The sequence below is a fragment of the Curcuma longa genome, chromosome 17 (assembly GCF_044706935.1).
Source record: "Curcuma longa cultivar G26 ecotype Majalengka, Jawa Barat chromosome 17, ITB_CL_G26_1.1, whole genome shotgun sequence".
NCBI lineage: Eukaryota > Viridiplantae > Streptophyta > Magnoliopsida > Zingiberales > Zingiberaceae > Curcuma > Curcuma longa.
In genome coordinates this window covers 2,744,731-2,765,845 of record NC_133877.1, presented here as the reverse complement: position 1 = coordinate 2,765,845, position 21,115 = coordinate 2,744,731, and the positions used below count along the sequence as shown (strand labels likewise).

The 21,115-nt window shown below is 38.3% G+C and overlaps 3 protein-coding genes and 1 pseudogene across 4 annotated transcripts in view; all 4 read left to right on the top strand.

Annotated features, from left to right (window-relative positions):
* Positions 1-2,732, top strand: part of LOC141811506 (uncharacterized) — a 4,840-nt gene extending 2,108 nt beyond the window's left edge. The window contains 3 exon segments of the mRNA XM_074699530.1: positions 8-392; positions 394-2,143; positions 2,230-2,732. Of these exon segments, the coding sequence (XP_074555631.1) occupies positions 8-392; positions 394-2,143; positions 2,230-2,285 (2,191 nt within the window). The 3' untranslated portion in view covers positions 2,286-2,732.
* Positions 2,733-3,057: 325 nt separating this feature from the next.
* Positions 3,058-4,815, top strand: LOC141811505 (putative sugar phosphate/phosphate translocator At3g11320; annotated as a pseudogene).
* Positions 4,816-6,340: 1,525 nt separating this feature from the next.
* LOC141811404 (putative LRR receptor-like serine/threonine-protein kinase At1g67720) lies at positions 6,341-12,587 on the top strand. Its single transcript, XM_074699456.1, has 15 exons — positions 6,341-6,501; positions 7,259-7,790; positions 8,571-9,076; positions 9,165-9,297; positions 9,463-9,534; positions 9,639-9,707; positions 9,792-9,860; positions 9,986-10,054; positions 10,570-10,721; positions 10,801-11,042; positions 11,214-11,340; positions 11,413-11,481; positions 11,564-11,747; positions 11,869-12,004; positions 12,159-12,587. The coding sequence occupies exons 1-15, from the start codon at positions 6,441-6,443 to the stop codon at positions 12,465-12,467; spliced, it is 2,730 nt and encodes a 909-aa protein (XP_074555557.1). The 5' UTR covers positions 6,341-6,440; the 3' UTR covers positions 12,468-12,587.
* Positions 12,588-15,058: 2,471 nt separating this feature from the next.
* On the top strand, positions 15,059-19,379 carry LOC141848744 (APETALA2-like protein 3). Of its 2 annotated transcripts, none has more exons than XM_074736799.1 (10): positions 15,059-15,164; positions 15,801-16,621; positions 16,701-16,726; positions 16,815-16,845; positions 16,923-17,010; positions 17,106-17,251; positions 17,494-17,538; positions 17,626-17,729; positions 17,846-17,952; positions 18,912-19,379. In XM_074736799.1, exons 2-10 carry the CDS (start codon positions 16,053-16,055, stop codon positions 19,146-19,148), a joined length of 1,353 nt encoding a protein of 450 aa, XP_074592900.1. In that variant the 5' UTR covers positions 15,059-15,164; positions 15,801-16,052; the 3' UTR covers positions 19,149-19,379. The 2 variants fall into 2 exon arrangements, with proteins under 2 accessions (XP_074592900.1, XP_074592899.1); XM_074736798.1 differs by having other exon boundaries at positions 17,846-17,958.
* Positions 19,380-21,115: the final 1,736 nt, after the last annotated feature.

The following is a 21,115-nucleotide window of genomic DNA, read 5'->3' as shown; positions in this document are numbered from 1 at the left end:
ATGGCGTACTCGACCTCAACTTCGTTGCTGTTGAACAGCCGGAAACCCTAACCGACGGCCCCGCGGATTTGGGTTCGGGCGTGCCGGAAATCGGAGTGAAGGAAGATGAGGAAGTTGAGGAGGTGATTGGGGATCATGACACGGGAATTAGCGCTTTTGCTGAAGTGGGAAAGGTTGCAGTGGAAGTCGAAGATACGGAAGCAGACACTGATGTGGTTGATGAGAAATCGAAGGAGACAGTTATTGACGAAGATCAAAGTGCGAGGGCATTCGAAGGAGGATCCAGTACCAAGCGAAAGAAGGGAAGGCGTCGGAAATCTGCTGTGGTTCGTGATGAGTATGATTCTCGTCCCTGTCCCTTCCAAGATGAGAACAAGACTGCGTTTGCAGTTTTCTGATATAGTATGGGGTAAGGTGAGGAGCCATCCATGGTGGCCGGCCCAAATATTCGATCCTTCTGATGCATCCAAGATGGCATCAAACAATCGGAAAAAGGATCACTATCTGGTTGCTTATTTCGGAGACAAAACCTTTGCTTGGTGTGATGATTCACAGTTGAAGCCTTTTCAGAAACACTTTTTGCAGTTGGAAAACCAAAACAGCATGGAGGCATTTGTGACTGCTAAGGATGCTGCACTCCAGGAGGTGTCGCGGCGTGTTGATTTGGGAATGGCATGCCATTGTTTCATGGATAGACGTTATGCTAGCCTTCTGGATTCAAAGTTTGAGAATTCTGGTGTACGGGAACGAACTCCTAGCTATCCTATTAACAAGTCTTGGATTGCAAACTCCTTTGATCCTCTTAGGTTAATTGATTCTATCCAAGCATTCGCGCAGTCACCAAATGAAGGGATAGACAAATTGGAACTTGTAATATTGAAGTCTCAGTTGAAAGCCTTCTATCGTTTGAAGGGATATTCAGAACTTCCAACATTCGTTATTGGTGCAGGACTAGAGGATAACATTGAGGTTTCAGTATCTGAGGAAAATAAATCAGGTAAAAGAGATGCTGCTGATCCCTCGAAACCAATTTTTTCAGATAGTGCTTCTAGGAAGAACAAATCAAGAGACAAAGGGAGCTCAGTTGGCAAAGAGAAGCATGATTCTACATCTAAGAGAAAAATATCAGGTAAAGAAGTTGGTGTCCCTTCAAGTCCAACTTCTTCAGATGATGCTTTTAGGAAGACAAAGTCAAGAGACAAAGGGGGCTTGATTGGTAAAGAGAAACAGGATTCACAATCCAAGAAGAAAAGATCAGACAGCAATGCTGCCGATCGCTCAAATCTGATTTCTAAAACAAAGTCAAAAGAGAGAGGGAGCTCAGTTGGCAAAGAGAAGCAGAGTCCACCATCTAAGGGGAAAAGATCAGGTAATGAATTCACCCATCCCTCTTCAGATGATGATTTGAGAAAGTCAAAGTCAGTAAGTAGTAGGAGCTCAGTTGGCACAGAGAAACATGTAGTTGAGCGTGGTAGGAAAAGGAAGAGCTTATCTAAACTAATTGAAGAGAGTGATCATCAGGGTTCGGATGATGATAAAGATGCATGTGAAATGAATACTTCACATTCATCTCACCGAAATCAGGAGCTTGAAGATTTTGATGTTGATGATATAGGGAAGGGAAAGGAGAAAAAACTTGATGCCTTAGGAGATTTCATGACCAAATCACAGACTTCAAGTTCTAAGCCACAGTCCAAGTTTGGAGAACTCATGCGCAGAGTGGCAGGGCAGATGACAGGGTCACCTCCTATGCTGAAGCCTAATGGTGAAACAGTCCGTAAAAGCTCATCCAAAGTGACCCGCAGAAAACGTGGTCGCGGTGCTATCCTTAAACAAAAGAAGGCTGTAAAAGAAACTGAGAGTGACTCAAATGACCATTCCTCAGATGAGATGCATCCTGAGGACACTGCTGTTAGTGAGGATGAAAAATTTGCATCTAGTGGGCAGGACACAGAAGGAGAACCACAAATAAAGAAGCAAAAGCAGCAGCAATCTGCAGGTGATCCAACAGTTTCACTTCCATTGGGCAGAATACCAGATACATATTCGGAGGGTAATTCCTTAGATCCGAGTAACAGATCTTCAGAGTTTTCGTCAAAAAGTTCGTTGCCTGTTGAAGCTGAACCTAACACAATTGTTTTAGGTATGGCGGCATCTTTATATGTAGTTTTTGATTGTCATTATGTGGATCATGATACTCATTGAACCCTTTTGCTCATGATTATTCAGTCCACGAGGATAATGGAGCTACTTCGGACGAGATGCATGTTGATGCCCATGGCTGAGATGATGGGTGGTATGCTATTCTGGGTGACCATACTTGTTCTTGTTGGCCAATTTTAGTTCTTCGAGCGAGCTGGTTTATCGTTCTTGTTGTGCAATATTTAAATGCCTCACGTACAAATTCCGTGATAATATAGTTCATTTAGTGACTGTTGTAGCTGGTATTATTAGTACACTGAGCTCTTTCTGTAGAGATGGGCGCATTCCAAGCATCCCATTAACTACTTGTGATTCCCACTCATTTGTACGATTTGCACATGAAGTTGCGACATCTTATTTCGTCGGGGTAGCCTGTATCTGTAACCTAGTTTTCATCAGTCTAAAATGGGAATGACTGCTTAATAATCTCGGAGTTGAATGTCATTATAATTTGCTGCATTTGATGTGTTAGAAATGCAACATCAACTTGAGTTGTTTTACATTGATCTAAGACGTAGTTGAGTTGGTTAGTGCGGAATAGATTTGTTAAAGTTTTACATGGTTTTATTTGCATGGAGCCGAATGCAAGTGACTGAGCTATTGATCAGTGTTAAGATATTGATTCAATGTAGTGGATCCTAAAATAGTTACAAGAAAGAGTCACGAGTTGATTAAGAATATCACGAGGCTTGTTTATTTATTTATTAATTTTTTGATTAAAAATTTATTTAATAAAAGATTACTTAGTTGGGATCCAAAAAAAAAAAGGTTAATTAGAATTTTTTTTAATTCTGAAAATAAAATTTTGAAACTGGAAACAACTTCTCAGCTCCAATCTCTCCTCTCTCGTATAAAATGCGAACCCTCCCCTCTGTGTCCCTCGTTCTCTGATTCCCGATCCTTCTCTCTCCTCCCCTCCCCGGATCTGATCAAGTCGCCGCCGCTTCCTTCTCCCCCGGGATCCGTCGCCGATCCGAGGACCGACTTGGATCGGGGCCATCTCGCTCCATCCGACGACGTTCCTGAGGCGGAGAAGCAGCGGAAGCGGAGGAGGCGTCGTAGCGGCATTGTCGCCGGCGAACGGCCGGGTTTTCACCCTCGGACTTGTCGCTGCCTGGTACGCCTCCAACATCGGGGTGCTCCTCCTCAACAAGTGCCACATGAGCGCCTGCTCCCTCAGCTACGTCGCCTTCGCCTGGCTCTAGATCGTGCCAATGCAACCTAGTTCCTCAAGATCTCCTCACTCAGCCTTGTGTTCTGCAGCTCTGTCGTCAGCGGCAACGTCTCGCTCCGGTACCTCCCTGTCTCGTTCAACCAGGCCATCGGCGCCACCACGCTCTTCTTCACCACCGTGTTTGCTGACCTCATGACTCTCCGGTGGGAGTTGCGGGTCGCCTACATTACCCTCGTCCCCGTCGTCACCGGTGTTGTTATTGCGAGCGGGGTCAGCGTTCGGTTTGATGCTTATTCATTGAATCTGCTATTAGCCCAGTAATTACATCTAAATGATGCCTTCAGCAATTACATCAATCTTAGATACAATCTCTACGCAAATGGATTGAATCGAAGTGTTAAGACACACCCATTCATCTATTTAATTCATCTAGGAGATGCCCTCAGGCGGCCTCAGCTCCCAAAACTGCTTGAATGAAATAAAAGATTAGTCTAAGCAGATACTTGGATCTCACAACTCTGTGTTAAAATTCAAATCTTACTCAGATAACGCATAAATCAGTGTCATGGTTTAGATCTTCCATTTGATCGATGATTCACCTCCCTATTTCCTTTTTCCTTGTCATGGCTTTCCTATGTAAAAAATAATTGTGCACCAGCAAACACACCTGCTGGTTCTTATATTATTTTCTCGTAAGCTCAGGGATTTTAAACTAGATCGCATCGGCTATGTGTTCAACATGCTAGTTTGTCTACATTCTGCTGTTCCTTTAACTCCATGTGTTTTTGTTAGACTTTGACTCTCTTTTACTTAGCTAATGCTCTTTTCTACAATGATTGAATTTTTTTTTCATACTTTTGTCATTCATCTTTTCTTCTGTGAATGTTTCTTATGAGGCTAACATGTTTACAAGTAACCAAGTAGATGGGAATACTGATGCTCTTGGTGGTTCAACTTTATAGGGGGAGCCAAGTTTCCATTTGTTTGGCTTTATTGTGTGCATTGGTGCTGCTGCTGCTAGAGCACTCAAGTCAGTGTTGCAAGGAATTTTGATGTCCTCTGAGGGTGAGCTATAATCTACTATTCCCTTGTAAATTCAGAAGAAAAAGCAAATGGCATTTGCTCTGTATTGTTACAATTTACATGCTTCATGTTCAGGGAAAAATTTAACTCTATGAATCTCCTATATATGGCTCCAAATTGCAGTTGTTTTTCTATTTCCTGCAGATTTCAAGATTATATGGCATTATCTGCTGTTGAATTCTTCTTTGGCCTACTTTGTGAACTCGACCAATTTCCTGGTCACCAATCTTACTAGTCCATTGACTCTTCAGGTGCGCTTGTTAATGTTTCATTTGTGTTATTTCCTTATGTTTCAGCAATATGTTAAATTTTCTTTAAAATGCTTCTTAGTTATGGAATATATGGATTCATTTTAGTTCATTTTCTTTTTATAAAGTAAATCCACTTCAATTCTTGAATGATCCAAATCACTTTTGGTTCTACTGTAACAAAAAAAGTTCCTTTGGAAAAGACCTGTAACAATAATTGAGATCTTACACATGGACAATTCTTCACTATCTTGTTTATTCGTAATAAAATATTTTATTCGTGTGTAGGTTAAAAAAAATATTTTTGGAGAGAGATTATTTTGCCAATCGAGTCACAGGTATCTGATATATTTATATCTAACGATTTTATACAAAGTGATGATGAAAGATATAACTTGTATAATTTTTTTTATTTCCCAATAGAGTTATTTATCGCATACATTTCTACAACATTTTTAACACAGAAACAATATCTAATTCGAAGGGAAGAATTTGCATGAGTAGTTTGGAAGGGCAATACTAAAAACCTTCCTGATACTGTTTTAGTTGATTTGAACTTGCTTTATTAGAGATGCACCATTTTATGCAAGGCAAAAATGGATATGCAAATCAAGCTTCCATTCTCTTTACCAATTTCTTCTCGAAATTGTGTATATGTTCCTCACCAAATTATTCTCTATTCATTTCTTCCTGATTTTGACATTTTTGTTTGGTGTTCTTGAATGACTGACCATTGGCACCAAGACGAACTAGTGCAGGGTATCAGTTCTCCTTAGGTTCTTGGAAAAACAGAATGACTTATTCTGAAGAAACAAACCCTTGTAGCATCAACCAAACTATTTAACTTTTTTCATTAATTTTATTATATTTAAGACTCTAAAAATCAATAATTATCTCTCCATTTCATTATGATATCAGAGTCATCATCCATCACAAGGACTGAATGAAATGGATTACAATTGTGAATGGATACTGATAAAAATATAGAAGTCATTTTTAAAAAGGCAGTGGAAAGGATAAAATAGAATTCTAAATTTATATAAATCAGGCCCAACTTTAAAAATACATTTAATATAATAAAGTGAACGATAGCTGTAAAAGGTGAAGCAAGGGACAATCACAAGGACTTAATGCGATGCGTGTGTTCATACTCTCTCTTATGGCAATCATTTTCTTTAAAAAATAATAAAATCATGAGCTCTTCCAGACTTCAATCATGGGTAGGTAAGCTCACCCGGGTGGTCATGGTATACAACCGGGAGGGACCCAGCATGGTCGAGAATCTGCTCCGGTCACCGTCCAGAATCCAGGAGTACAACCAACAGCGTGAGATGATGACGCAATCGTCTTTCGAAGTAAACAGTTTGTTAATAATAACTTTAAGGGCAGGGAAGCACGCATAGACTAAACTCACTCGCGGTGACGGGAGCGAATCGCGCTGCCGAATCACTGAGTCAGTGGAAAGTGGAGGACCGTCGTCAAAGCGAATCTGATCCGGTCACCGCCGGTCCAAATAAAACCATACACCAAATGCCAGCTCCCTCACGTGTCCTCACTGTAAAGCTACGAAGCAGCAGCGGGGCTGGCCGTTCTCTTCCCCCCACTTCGTCTTCCTCTTTACAGAGCGATCTCCGCGCTCGCCTCCCCTCCATTTCCTTCGCTTCTAAGTATTTCGCGAAAATTTGTAGGATTGACACCAAATCAATCATCTGTTCGCTCCATGATCCCTCCGAATGGCGTCGCTCGTGCTTCTGTTGCTCTTCCTCTTTTCGCTCTGCAGAGCTCAAATGCCAGGTTTGTCTTCTCCTCCAAGCTTCCTTTGTTGTGTATATACTTTTTTTTTTGAATTTTTAAGCACATTTTTAGGTTTTAAAGTTGCTTTTTCGTTGTTTTGTGGATTTTAGTTTTAGGTAAAGTGTAATTAGGGATCCGTTGAATCAAACTTTTCCACTTGGTTTTACCTAATTGTTGGATTATTCAATTCTAATGGGGAAATGCACGCTAAACTGTGTTATTAATCGAAACGAAAAGCATGTAATCAACGGGAACCCACGGAAATCCATGAACACTAGTAGTTGAACTCGTGATAAATGGTTCCTTCTTCACTGGAAATGTAGTGCATTAAGATGTTCTTATTGGAATACTCAGAAGCTATTCTCCCCTAATAATTTGTTTCAGAAATATCATCATTTGATATTTTACATGATTCTGTACTCGCAAGATAGTATATGGGACTGTGTGTTGGATCATCAAGCTTAAACTGTGGAACTGAATGTGCTTGTTTTTTTACTGCTTCCATGCCTGTTGGTGCTGCGAGTTTTCTTTTGTTTGTGTAGGTCAGTTGGATGATAATTTCTACTACCGTAGTAAGTGACTTAATCTTTTGTTATTGTCCCCTTTCTTGTTTGAGTCTCGCTAAGATTTTAGCTAGAAGATTAAGGTTCATAATTTTGTGGTTGTAGATTGTCTTGATGAGTAAATTCTCACATTCTACACTTGTCACTTGTTTAGAAGTGAAAGTGCACTAATTATTGATATTCTGGCAACGCAGGTTTTGTTAGTGTAGATTGTAGGGGCAGTGAATCATATGCAGATGAGCTTGGACTGGAGTGGACACCAGATAGTCAATTTGTTTATGGAGAAACAGCTAGAATATCAGCTCCAAATGAGAACCGGAAACAATACATGACAGTGCGCTACTTTCCTGCAGATAATCGAAAGTACTGTTACACATTCAATGTTACAGTCAGGACACGCTACCTTGTGCGAACAAGCTTCTTGTACGGGAATTTTGACAAGAGTAATGTCTATCCGAAATTTGACATCTCAATTGGAGCAAGTCATTGGACAAACATTGTCATCTATAATGCAAATAGCATTGTGACACGAGAGGCTGTTATCCTTGCTACTGCTCCAGCAATTAGCATATGTGTATCTAATGCTACAACCGGACAACCATTTATTTCCACCATTGAGCTTCGGCAGTTCAATGGATCATTGTACCACACGGATTTTGAGACTCAGTTCTTCTTGAGTCTATCTGCAAGAATAAATTTCGGTGCTGAGACTAATGAATCTGTCAGGTATTTGTTTTCCAAGAAATTATTTATGATAATCTAAAGTTGGGGCAGGTTTATAAATATAAATATAGTTGGGTGTTGATGGAGAACTGTATCTTGAATTATCACTAATGTTTATGTGGCATTATTTTTTTACTGGTAAATTTTATGTAAAATTTTATGGACTCTCAAACATTAAGCATAATTGAATCTTCGGATTTCCATGAAGTTGTATTGAATCTCCTCAAATCCCAAAAGAGGTTTAGGAATACACTAAGAATATTATGTGAGGAAATACAAATAGTAGCTAGAGAAAAGGAAGGACTCAATATGGTGTGTCCATTTGAAACAAACAATGAGATGAGATTAGTTAGATCCTAGTTTGACTAATGGTATTGCCACAATAAGGTTCAATTGCCATTGAGAACTCACACTTCCAATCCTGCATAGCTGTGAAATGTTTTGCTCTCGTGAAACCATGCATTTTTGCAGGTAAAAATAATTAACATTGTTTCACTATGACCTCGTTGTCAATGGCTCAAACTTTGGAAAGAGATATCTTTATGCACATCCAAATGATCCTAAATCTGTGATCAGAAGATGCCTCTTCTATTGGAACACCCTCTTAGTGGCAGAGCACAAACGAAAAAGATTAAAATTAAGTGGAATCATCACTTATTTACTAAGGACATTGCACTTCACTGTACCTCCATTCTGGTACAAATACTAAGTGTGATAGTGGTGTATACTTTCTAGCATTGAATAATTGTTGAGGTCTACATGGTAACATTGTTGTTCTTGCAGGTATCCTGATGATCCATATGATCGAATATGGGAATCTGATTCTTTGAGGAGGGCAAACTACCTTGTTGATGTTGCTGCTGGAACTCAAAGAATATCAACCACTGTGCCTATAGATGTTAATAGTGATGAAAGACCTCCATCCAAGGTTATGCAGACTGCAGTAGTGGGTCAAAATGGAGGCTTAAACTATCGGCTTAACCTGAATGGGTTTCCAGGGAATGGTTGGGCTTTTTGTTATTTTGCGGAAATTGAAGATTTGAAACCAGATGAAATCAGGAAATTTAGGTTGGTGCTTCCGGGGAACAAGGAACTTACGCGTCTCATTGTAAATGTCCAAGAAAATGCCCAAGGGAAGTATCGGCTATATGAACCAGGATCATATAATATAAGCCTCCCTTTTGTCTTGTCTTTTGCTTTTAAGAAAACAAATGATTCATCCAAGGGACCTATCTTAAATGCTTTGGAGATATACAAATATGTGGAGATAAATATTGGATCCCTAGATGGTAAGTTAAGAAATATCTTGTTAATTTGCTAATCTAGAGCAACACTGATTTCTTTTGTGTGTATCCTTTATACCTCTTTTCTCTTCAGCACTGACCATGGAAAGCTTTGTATCACATTACCCTAAAGAAGTTTGGGCACAAGAAGGTGGAGATCCATGCTTACCAGCTCCATGGTCATGGGTTCAATGCAATTCAGATCCGCAACCACAAATTGTTTCGATGTACTGAATTGCTTCTCTAACTCTCATTGGTCTTTGTCCTGTTTGCTTTGCTATTCCATGCATGATTTCCAGTTTCTCTAGCTGACCTATGAATTGTTGCTAATGTACAAATTTTAGCTATCTTCTCTCTGCATTAACTAATGAATAGATTTGCATAATGAACAGTCGACTATCAGGGAGAAATTTGACGGGGAATATACCTGCAGAGCTTGCTAGTCTAACTGGCCTAGTCGAATTGTAAGTTAGAATCTACTTCTGTTCTAAGTCGATTTATTTCATAAGGCACAACTGTTGATGGATTTAATGATTCCTTGTCACTGTGTCAAATTCAAATATTTCAGATGGCTTGATGGAAACGAGCTTAGTGGCCATATACCTGATCTTGGTGCATGCTTAAGTCTCAGAAACATGTAATCTATAAATATTGTTGGTTTATATATCAATCGCTTAATCATTCGCTAGACTTTTTGAATTGTTTTTTTTTTTTTTTGCAGTCACCTTGAGAACAATAAGTTAACTGGTGATCTATCATTTTTGGATAGCCTACCAAATTTACAAGAACTGTATGTCCTTTCTTGCCATTATGTTGTCATTTAACGAACATCAATGTTTACCTAAATTCATTCTCTTTTAACGTTTGGCTTTGTCTAGCACCAACTCCTCCATGAGGTAACTATTGAGCTTGCAGGTATGTGCAGAACAATATGCTGTCTGGAACAGTACCTGGTCATCTTCTTGGCAAAAATATAGTTTTCACGTGGGTATTTCTTATTAGATTGTGTTGAATATCTCTTTAAGTCCTACTTTCCCATGGAATTACAATCGTCAAACTAGGGTATGATATTTTGAGGCATATCCCCAAGTGCAATAACATGAGAACAGAATTTAGACTAGCCTAATTGTGATTGTTCTTGGTGATCAACAAAACAAGTTATGTAGTCTTTCACATTGCATTTCACTTCATATGCTTGCTTATTTCTATTAAGTGTACTGTTGGAACAATTTATAGGTTGTCATTAGTTGAATTCACCTTTGACTATATTATGGTTTATTTTTCTGAGCATTTTCTACTGAATATGCATATAACAAAAATTTTCCCAACCATAACACATGTATCCTGTTCAACATGGAATTGAGAATTAGTGGTTCTTTGTTGGATTCCATTAAAGGGATATGCTTTGTAGTAATGAAGTCTGCCTGAAATTTTTGTCTATTGATTCTAAGATGCCATTACCAAATAAAGTAACTTTTTTGCTTGACATGTTTGTTCAGCTACTATGGAAACGCATACCTAAATGGGGGATGCAATAGCAAGAAGCGCACCATAATTGTCATTTTTTGTGTGATTGGATTCTCTGTACTACTTGCAACTGTATTCACCTACTTAATTGCATCCAAGAAACTAAGACTATTTTCAAGAGAAGGTAGGTACAACTCAATACAACTGACTAACTTTTGTCAAAACATGTTTATGAATTAAAGATATTGCTTTTTCATTTGCAGATGATCTTCCACCTCCCCAACCGTTGCAAGAGTTAAGTGCTTCTTTTGGAGGATTTGGCATCGAAACAGCACATAGATATTGGTTATCTGAAATCAATGACGCCACAGAAAACTTTGCTAAAAAAGTTGGTTCTGGGGGCTATGGGACAGTGTATTATGGAAAGTTGAAAAACGGAAAAGAAATTGCCGTCAAAGTTCAAACCAATGATTCTTGTCAGGGAAACAAACAGTTCTCGATTGAGGTAACCCTTTACGTAGCCCTGGAAAAGTTTCTGTAAAATGGTTACTCTTAATTGCTTAGCCAAACCGAAAAGACATGCTTAAGGTTCTTCATAAAGTGTGTTTATGGTAGCTTGCTGAAGGATTGCACTAAGTTATTATTGCACCATTTTGACCAATAAAATTTGTTCCAGGTTTCTCTACTTTCAAGAATACATCACAGAAATCTGGTCGAATTTCTCGGTTACTGCCAGCAAGAAGGCAAAAGCATTCTTGTGTATGAGTTCATGCATAATGGAACACTGAAAGAGCATCTTCACGGTAAGCATCATTCTGTTATGTTTCACACTTATCTGAGTTAAAGAGTAATTAGTTGGTTCTGGGTATTTGCAGGCTCCTTGTCTCAGGAAAGACCCATCAGTTGGATAAAGCGTCTTGAGATCGCCGAAGATGCTGCAAAAGGTTCGTCGGCTACAGAAATACTAATCTTCCTGTTGTTTATGATCCATAGAACAATGACGACAGAATCTATATCAAATATCAGGCATTGAGTATCTCCATACTGGCTGCTCTCCAACCATCATCCATAGGGATCTCAAGACCAGTAACATTCTTCTAGACGAGCAAATGAGGGCAAAAGTCTCAGATTTTGGTCTCTCGAAACCTGCTGTGGATGAATCCAACAGCTCAAGTGTTGTTCGAGGAACATTGGGCTACTTGGACCCTGAGTAAGATACGCCTGCCTAATTAACCTATCCAACTCAAAAACTGGTTTCTTCATCTAGAAACTTTACTCCTTTTTCCATCTAATCACTGAACCAAATACGATGGCTGCTTACCATAATGCAGGTATTACACTTCGCAGCAATTAACAGTGAAGAATGATGTATACAGTTTCGGTGTTATTCTTTTGGAGCTTATTTCAGGTAAAGAGCCGATATCTAATACAAGTTTCGGAGACCAATTCCGCAGCATCAGCCAGTGGGTTAGTTTCGCTTGCCTCTCACTGCTAAAACATAAAATTCACTTTGTTTTCTCTCATTTATCTTAAACTAAACCACATCTCATGTTCCTAGTCATCTTGCAATGGAAGCATTGATTCTACCAGGTTTGTCTCAGTGCATAAGTTGTCTGTGCAGGCAAGGTTTCACTGCGAGAACGGAAATATTGAAGCTATAATCGATCCTTCTATTGGCAATGGCTACCAGGACATCCAGTCCGTGTGGAAGGTCGCCGATGTGGCAGTGAGATGTGTCAACCGCGAAATGAGGAACAGGCCATTCATGCCCGAAGTGCTCAAGGAGATCCAAGAGGCCATTACGATGGAGCAAGCTCCCGCGAACACACAATCTGCTGATTTTTTGGGCATAGATTTTGTAGACGCCAGGATCAACCCTCGACCAGATGCTGATTCTAGCCATTCCTTTACTCTGCCGCAGCTACGTTAGTCCTTTCTATCCTTAAAATTTTGATGATTTTGTTCATGAAAAGGAGTAACTGATGAGCAAGTTTGCATCAGCTTGTTATCAGTTAGTTCTTATGTCTAGGAAACATTTTGGGGATAACTATGGTATTATTTGGATTTAAATTCAAAATATATGTATTGGAATTGTTGGGCTTCAAGAAGGCCAGGCCAGGCCCATTGTCAAGGCTAATCCACTCTTCATGATTTTTATTTATGCGTTTAATTCAAGGTACATACACATTTCAAATTATGTGAACTTGTAGGAGTAAAATGAAATTTGCACACAATAATTGACGGCATCAACTCGAATTTGATATTTCACATTTGTTTATATTTTCCTTGTGGAGGGAGCAAAAGACAGGCCACATCCACAACTTTAGGACTTTTTATTTTTTAAAAAAGCAAAAAAAGAAGAAGTTAATTGATTAATTAATTACTTGGTCGGGAAGGCGTTGTTGTGGCTGATTGGTTGGCACGCTGGACCCCTCCTCGGCACCGTCGGCTGAAAGCGACGCGCCGGCGCCCGGCGTCCACCGGCTGCAGCCGGTCGGTCACCGAACGCCCAAAACCGGAAAGTTGGATCGTTGATACGAGGACGGGATAGTGAGGCTTTAAGGTTGGGAGAGGAAAAGGTAATTGTATACGGAAAGTGGGGCCATCAAATAATATTTAATTAATTGGTAATAATAATAATAAATTTAGGATGTTTTTATAATTTTAGCATAGACTTTCATTTTTAAATATCCTTTAGTTCTAATTTTAGAAGTAACCTTCCTTCCTTCGCCATCACTTGATGACCTTTTCATAAAATTTTCATTGAATCTCTAAAGAATTAGAATTTAAATTCTAATAAGTACCGATATTTTAAAAATTAATCTCTAAATATATATAAATTATGCTTTAAATTTATCTAGAAGACCTTCAACTTTCTAAATTAATTGGTCGAAATTCAAATACCTAAAATGAAGATAAAAAATAAAATTGACTAATAATAGCCACAACAATTCTATTGCTTTTATTATGGTCAACTACATTTAGTCAACCATATAATCTATATAGCATAATTAGACTTTTATTACCTTTCCTTTATCTTTGTGTTCTATATTAAATTATATTATGGTTGCATAATACATGTCTTGTTGATGATTAATGCAAAGAATGGAAAGTCTGACAATTTACAAGCCTATCAAAAAATATTAAAAATATTAAAAATTTTAAATTTAGATTGTGATTTAAACGAATTAAGTTTATGAGAATCTATTAAGTTTTTCATTTTAAATTTAAATTTTGAAAAAGAAAAAAATTCTTAACTCGCAAATCAATTTAAATCCATCACAAACCCACTCGTGTAGGTAGTGGATCAGGTTTAAAATGAGTTATAAAATTTTAATTCAATCTATTTAAATTATTTGACAGGATGGATTCATCCGATAGATTAATTGAAATTAACAGCTCTAAAACTTCTTATTTATTTTGTATTAAATGTGGGCACACTTCTTCTCGGCGCAAGCCTCTTGTACCTCAATCCTCTTATTATCAAGTTCCATTGCTTTCTAGGCGACAACGTAGGCACATTCTCAACTACCGCCAGAGAGCGAACTATTCCACTTGCCCTACCTCACTCAATAATGCTCAATCAGGGTCAGGGAGGACGAATGTCAAACTTTACAATTTACCATTCAAATTTATAAAAATTAAAATTAAAACAAAACCTTAAATTGCTCCTCACAATAAATTTCATTTTATTTTATTTCCTTAATTTTGCGGGTGCAATTGGTAAAGATTCTCCTCAAACTCGATCTTGATAGGGCAAGTTGGTGACTATTTATTTAATGTGGGGGCCACCTGTCCCGCATCTGTCGTCTTCGTGGTCCCCCACACAATTAAACCTTCCTCGTGGTAACTCGAAAAATAAATAAATAAATAAATAAAAATAAAAATAAATAAATAAATAGTAATATTAATTAGAGTTGACGTATTTAAATTGGGAGAGTTATTTAGAATATAATATTAATTTAATAATACTCTTTAGATAATTTTAATAAAAAGGTAAAAAGGAAACGTTTATTTTATTTTATGTTTTCCTAAAATAAAATATAACACAAGGACTACTCTCCGGCGTGCTTCATCATTGTGATGTTGACATTGTCTATTCAATCCAAATATTTTTTTTATTCGCTGTCACCGTTTTTTTAACCCCAAAAGTTAAAAATCATAAATTTACATGGAGTTTATTGATAAAGATTAGTTCCCGTTAATCGGAATCATTATGTTAATGATAATGATTTTTATTGAGATTATTAAATAATCCGCTGGCTAATTTTGGCAAGTGGGCACGTCGCATTTCTCACCCCACCGAACAAGCCATGCTGATCCGATGCCGCAGCCTCTTCCCCGTCCGTCCGATTGGATTTCGAACGGCTCGGATGAGTCCGCACGGAAAGTTGCTGTATGTGGATAATCTCCAGGTGGACCGGACTACCGGCTTCTTTCGGTCGGCCTACTTCTCGCCTTGCTCATCGCGCTGCGTATATTTATAGAGCAAGCAATGGAGGCTTCGGTAGTAGTGCTGCAGTTCTCTTTCCTCGGCCGCTTGCTGTCGCCGGATGTTCCTCTTCCTCGCTGCTTTCGTCGGCGGTCGGTATGATCGATCGGGAGGTTTTTGGTCGAGCTTCGTATGGTATTCTTCGATCTCTATCCTTTTCTCTTTTGTTTTTGTTTTGGTTTCTTTTCTGGCTTTTGCAACTTCGATCTTGTTGTTCTTCGTCGTCTCCTTTAGTACGGATCGGATCTGGTGTTGTGTGTTCTGTTTTATCCTTGTGGATTTGAGATGGTGTGTTAGAGGAAGATCTAGCTCGCAGGGTGGAATCCGCGAGCGGAGAGATCCAACGGGCGATGGAGAACATTGAAGAAGTATTGGTGGAATCCTGAAATCAAGAGAGGTTTCTGAGCACCTCGTCTGGAATCCACTATTGTTTTTTCTGCTGCTCATCTCTCCCTTTACCTTGCCTTAAGTCGGTTGGCAACCAGTTGCGGATGGTCACTTCGCTGTGTTATGGAAGCGGCGACTGGATACACCACCGTTTCTGGTTAGCCGATGGACTTAACAGCTGCTGTCTGTCGCCATTTGTACAAGGAAGATAGCAATAGTTGTATTGTGAACATATAAGTGCTTGGATTGCGAAACTAAAAGTGTGCTGATGTGTCTGTATATAGAAATTTGATTTGATTACTGCTTTAGTCGGAACAATCTTTTTGTATATATGATGTGTACTAAAATTTGGTGGATGACTGAGTTTTCTGTTCATTTTTGTAGTGAACAGATTACCATCTAATATGCGGAAAGAATCCAGCTTGAAGTGGGATATGACAAATTTGGTATTGGAAGTCTTGTCGTAGATGTTCAGTAAGAATAATTCAGCCTTATCCTGCTTCCACTTCTATCTTCACTTGCTATTCTTCCTGATATTGAAGGATCAACCCTGAGTTATTTGCAATCAAGAAGAGGTTGAATCCTGTTGTCGAAGTTTAGCCTTTTCTGTTTTTCATCAGCATCAGTTGAATAGCAATGGTGCTGGACCTTAACTTGGCATCCTCCAGTGAATCGGCGGCGTTTGAAGATAAGACTGACCCAGAGGGTTTTGGAGATGTGGAGATGGATGATTCTGGGACGACTAATTCATCTGTTCTTAATGCTACGGCTTTTGCAGACGTAGCTGAAGAGGATTCTTGCTCAACCCGACCTGCATCTGCCTTCAGATTTGGTATCTTGAAGAGCTCCATTTCAGTAGAAGATGAAAATGAAGTCGAAGTGGAGCATGAGGAGGATGGAAGTGATGCCCAACAACAACTTGGATTGATCACCAAGCAACTCCTTCCTCCAGTGACTGTGGTTTGGGATGTTTGTCAAGTTCCGGTAACAACTTCGTCTTCATCATCATCTAAGCTGCCTTTGATGGATCTCACCTTTTGCCAAGCTGATTCACCACCAAAATCAAGACTTTCATATCACCAACACCTGCTTCATCAGCCACAGCAACAGCCAAAGAAGAGTCGCCGTGGACCAAGATCTCGGAGTTCTCAGTACCGAGGAGTTACATTCTATCGCAGGACAGGGAGATGGGAATCTCATATCTGGTTAGCACCTTGGCCTTCGTCAATCTTATTTATTCTTCCATGATTTTTGCAAATTGACTTTGGTTACCTCTTTGGTTAGGGACTGCGGGAAGCAAGTGTACTTGGGTCAGCAGTTACCTCCTAGATTAAACATTAGCTTATCAAAAATGAAAATTTCTGATCTTTGCATGTTTCTATTTTTGGACACTATTAGGAGGCTTTGACACTGCTCATGCTGCTGCAAGGTGAGATTAGTGTTATTGCTTGCTTTTTTTGTTTGCTTATCTAGGCAGAAATACTCAGAATCTGCATCTATTTCCAGGGCATATGATCGAGCTGCAATTAAGTTTCGAGGAGTTGATGCTGATATCAATTTCAATCTGAGTGACTATGAAGAAGATCTGAATCAGGTTCCTATTGTGCAAAAGAAACCAAACATTTTCTTCATTATATTTGCCAACCACTTACTTTTGCCCCTTTTTGTGGTTTTGTTTTGATTTTTTAGACGAAGAATCTGTCAAAGGAAGAATTTGTTCATATACTTCGTCGTCAGAGCACTGGATTCTCAAGGGGAAGTTCAAAATACAGAGGAGTCACCCTGCACAAATGTGGTCGTTGGGAAGCTCGCATGGGGCAGTTCCTTGGCAAGAAGTAAGAAAATTCTGTTTAGATCCTTCTCCCATGAGTTGTTTAAGAATATAAGGATGATTTCTTGTTCATGCATGATACTTTGTAGATCTGAATTTATGCCTCTTGATTCTTACAACTGTTAGGTATGTCTGCATAAAGTGGCACGCACTGCATGTTTAGTGAAATTGGAATGACTTGTCATATTTTGGTTTTCATGGTCACTTGGAATGACTTGTAACGAGAATGCTATGCATGATGTGCAGGTACATATATCTTGGGCTATTTGACAGTGAGATAGAAGCTGCTAGGTCTTTCCTTATGATTTTCCCAATTGTGTTTTTTTTTATATGTCAGTTCAAACACCTATCTGTTCTCTCTGTTGTTCTCTTCGTTAGGGCTTATGACAAGGCAGCCATAAAATATAATGGAAGAGAGGCAGTTACCAATTTTGAGCCAAGTACCTATGAAGGAGAAATATTTTTCAAGTGTGATAATGAGGGTATTCTTTGCAAATTAAAATCATTTCCCATTTAAGTGCTCAGCAGATAAATTGCATGATTCCTTGATTGAAGATTTCCAATTTATATGATCTGGAATTTTCTGAATTGCTTGCAGGGTCTGATATTGATCTAAATTTGAGAATTTGTCAACCATCTGCCTCCACTCCTAAGGACAACCAATGTTCACTCAGTAGCCAGTTGAAAGGATTCGACATTAGCAAGGCAAGGGTGATCAGTTTGCAGATTGAAATACCTTGGCATTCCTTCTCTCAAATGCATTTTACTACAACCTTTTCTTTGCTGCCTATTAGTTCCATAATAAACTTTGATTTGTCCATAGCAATCTGAGAGACTGAGACCACTATTTGATAGATTTCATTGCTAAGAGCATACGCAACTTATTTTTGTTTAGTTTTTCCTGATGATTTTGGACTTGGAAATCATGCAACAAAACATGCACAAGAACGCTATTTTTCTTTTTTCTGCTACTGATCGTTACTCAAATTTATGGTAAAATCTTGCTCTTATATTTCTTTTTCATCATCTCTCAACAAGATCTGCTAAAGTTTCCAATACTTATCTCTTGTATTTTCTCATCATTATACTGCACTTTTTACTCAAACACAATGTTTCTTCTACCATAATTAATTTCTTTGTAGCATTGACATGGTTTTCGAGCATGAATTACCACTAACAAGAAGTGTGTCTAGTTATGAAGGTTTATCTAAATACACTTGCAGCTGAATGGCGATGATAAGATGGATATGTTCAAAATCTCTAATGCCCATTGTCTTATGAGTCGGGGAATAGCTTTGAAGCTATTTCACATGAATCCTTTATGTGACACATTAATTGTATTTTGAAAAGGCTATGGTTACATGGTCTTCTTGCACCCAACTTGTCATAATTGCACCTCATTTAACTGGAAAAATAGGAAACACAATAGATAATCGGATGATTATGTCCCAATCTCAAATCTCCATCCTCTGAACTGTGAACCAAACATTACCTTTCTGAAATGGGTCGAATAATACTTGGTCCATTAATTGGATGGATCAAATTAACCTACACTGTTCTATTGTCAATAACAAGTTTGGTATTGAAATTTTATGCGTCAGTTCTCCATTCTGTCAAATATCATGTTTAATAGGAGTTCTGAGTTCATTTTCCCACTATTGCAGGTGAGAGAGAATGACAAGAGACCTGCGATTGGTTTCCAAACTCTACCGACATTGAGTTGGCCTACAAATGCGCCTTCTCCATTTCCAATGTTCTCTTCTGCAGCATCATCAGGATTCCCTACTAACAAGGTGACAGCTGCTCTTCCTCCGCTGCAAACTCCAGCCTCAGCAACCGACCGTATCCATTTCTCCCATGGTGCCGCACCAACGTACTATTTTGGAAACCCATCTCTTTAGTGTCACACTAGGAGCAGATTTGTTTGTCTGAATCAAAGCAAGGAATGCTCACCCACACCAGTGTCGGCTGAGTGAGAGGTCACACTTGTTCGCCAAAAAATTATTATTTGGTGGTGTTTGATCATCTTATATCACTGTCTTATGCAATGTTGCACCTGTATTATATTTGACATCTCTGAGAATATGCGTTCAAGAGCCTTTAATATTGATTGACCATTGCTTTCGGTCATAAACAAAATCAAATTGTTATTTGTCAACTCGTTTACCAAAAATTGTAAGACTGCTTGCGCGTAAACTGTCTGTTTTTCAACTATCTCATTAATGCAGGCTACTGAAATGGTACGTTGATCAAACACAATTAAGTTTTGCTAAACTGGTCAATACATGTTGAAGGAAGAGAGATTTTAACTTCCACTGTGTGATGCAGGTATAAGCTGGGAACTCATTCGAGAAGTTCTCCAGTTTGGCCCAGACAACAGGTAAATTTAAAATTCCACGGAAAAACTTTATCAAGTTTCTTTTTCTTGCTCCGATCATGGTAACCATTTAACCTCGTGCATTTGTAGGTATATATGGATACTTACCCACAATTAATTTATAACATTAATAATTATTTTATAAATAGTCGTGCAGTTGTTGTCAGGTGTCCATTTATTTAGGTACTAATTATCTATTCATTTAATTATGTGGTAGGTTTGAGTGTTTATTTACTTAATTAAACTGATATTAATTAAATGGGCACAAGTAGAAGTACTGGAAAAAATATTTGACTATGCCATTGCCAGCCGTGAGTAACTCTTATAGATAAACATAAAAGACGTGGTAGCCCCAGCAACTTCTAATTTTTTTCTTACGCAAAAGTCCAAAGTCTTTGGACCCCAAGAATATATTTTTCTTGTCTATTTGATGCACCTTTTCTATCTTTTGATTAGGGGGGTACGTCACTGCTTATGCATGCCATCGCATTGTTTATCATATATTACCTTATTGGTTCATGTGGTTTTGCCACTTATTTTATTTTCAATCAATCTGCAGACCGGAAATTGGTCGAATCTAGTCAAACAATTATTTATTTGTTTGGTTTGTTCTTATTTGAACTGTCTTGAACATAAAGATTAGGTATAACAAATTGCTTTTGTAAAGGTTTTGTTTTTGGCGATAACAGTCGGCCATCATTCTAAGTTTAGTCAATTGCATTTATTAGAACAACTAAGCTAGACTTCACATTGAACTATTTTATTTTCTCATAACTTGATTTTTAGAATTAGTCATCATGAGATTATTTAGTGCAAATTCTGTATTTTTGTCATTATTTTTCAATTATTATGAATTTAATAGAAGGATAACATTAATGTAGTTACTTGAATGATGATCTCCGACAGCATTCCTTCATAATTCTCATTCATCTTCATCTTGACCATGATGCAGTCCATACTTGTTCCCTAATTTATTTTTCAGTTAAGGTTATTTGCTTGCTTGTCCTCTTAGCTTGTTCTTGTTCTTGTTCCATTCAAGTGTTGCTTGTCCTCCAGTCTTCCATTTTTCTTTCACTTTTCTTCTTCCTCCACTTAGGCCAAGCTTGCTCGAGGAGAAGTCAATAGCATTTGGATCTCTTCTTTATTTACCAATTCCAAAACCTCCACGAAAAGACACCTCTGTCCAATTTTGAGCACACGCGACACTCTTTCAAGTGCGTGGGGTAGAGACATACCATTTAATATTATATTTATCGTTTTATGCTGGCGATATTATCTTAGACTATTTAATTATATTTATTTATTTTTACTTTATTAATAATTATTAGATAATAAAACTTAAGCTGAACAAGCTTCTCTTATTGGAGTTTGTGTGAAGTTTTACCATGTTGAACATTGTTTTTTATTTAATCTTCATGAATCCTCCCTGTTCACAATATAATAATATATATCTTTTTAAAGAATCTTTATTGTTAATTTATTGGAAATGCA

What these genes read in the sequence shown, in the direction of transcription:
- LOC141811404 (XM_074699456.1), top strand. Translation starts at nt 6,441, where the DNA reads ATGGCGTCGCTCGTGCTTCTGTTGCTCTTCCTCTTTTCGCTCTGCAGA. An exon ending in CTGCAGAGCTCAAATGCCAG is followed by an intron (nt 6,502 to 7,258) that starts GTTTGTCTTCTC and finishes CTGGCAACGCAG; the next exon opens with GTTTTGTTAGTGTAGATTGT. An exon ending in TTGGGCTACTTGGACCCTGA is followed by an intron (nt 11,748 to 11,868) that starts GTAAGATACGCC and finishes ACCATAATGCAG; the next exon opens with GTATTACACTTCGCAGCAAT.
- LOC141848744 (XM_074736798.1), top strand. Translation starts at nt 16,053, where the DNA reads ATGGTGCTGGACCTTAACTTGGCATCCTCCAGTGAATCGGCGGCGTTT. An exon ending in CGGGAAGCAAGTGTACTTGG is followed by an intron (nt 16,727 to 16,814) that starts GTCAGCAGTTAC and finishes GGACACTATTAG; the next exon opens with GAGGCTTTGACACTGCTCAT. An exon ending in TTTCAAGTGTGATAATGAGG is followed by an intron (nt 17,730 to 17,845) that starts GTATTCTTTGCA and finishes AATTGCTTGCAG; the next exon opens with GGTCTGATATTGATCTAAAT.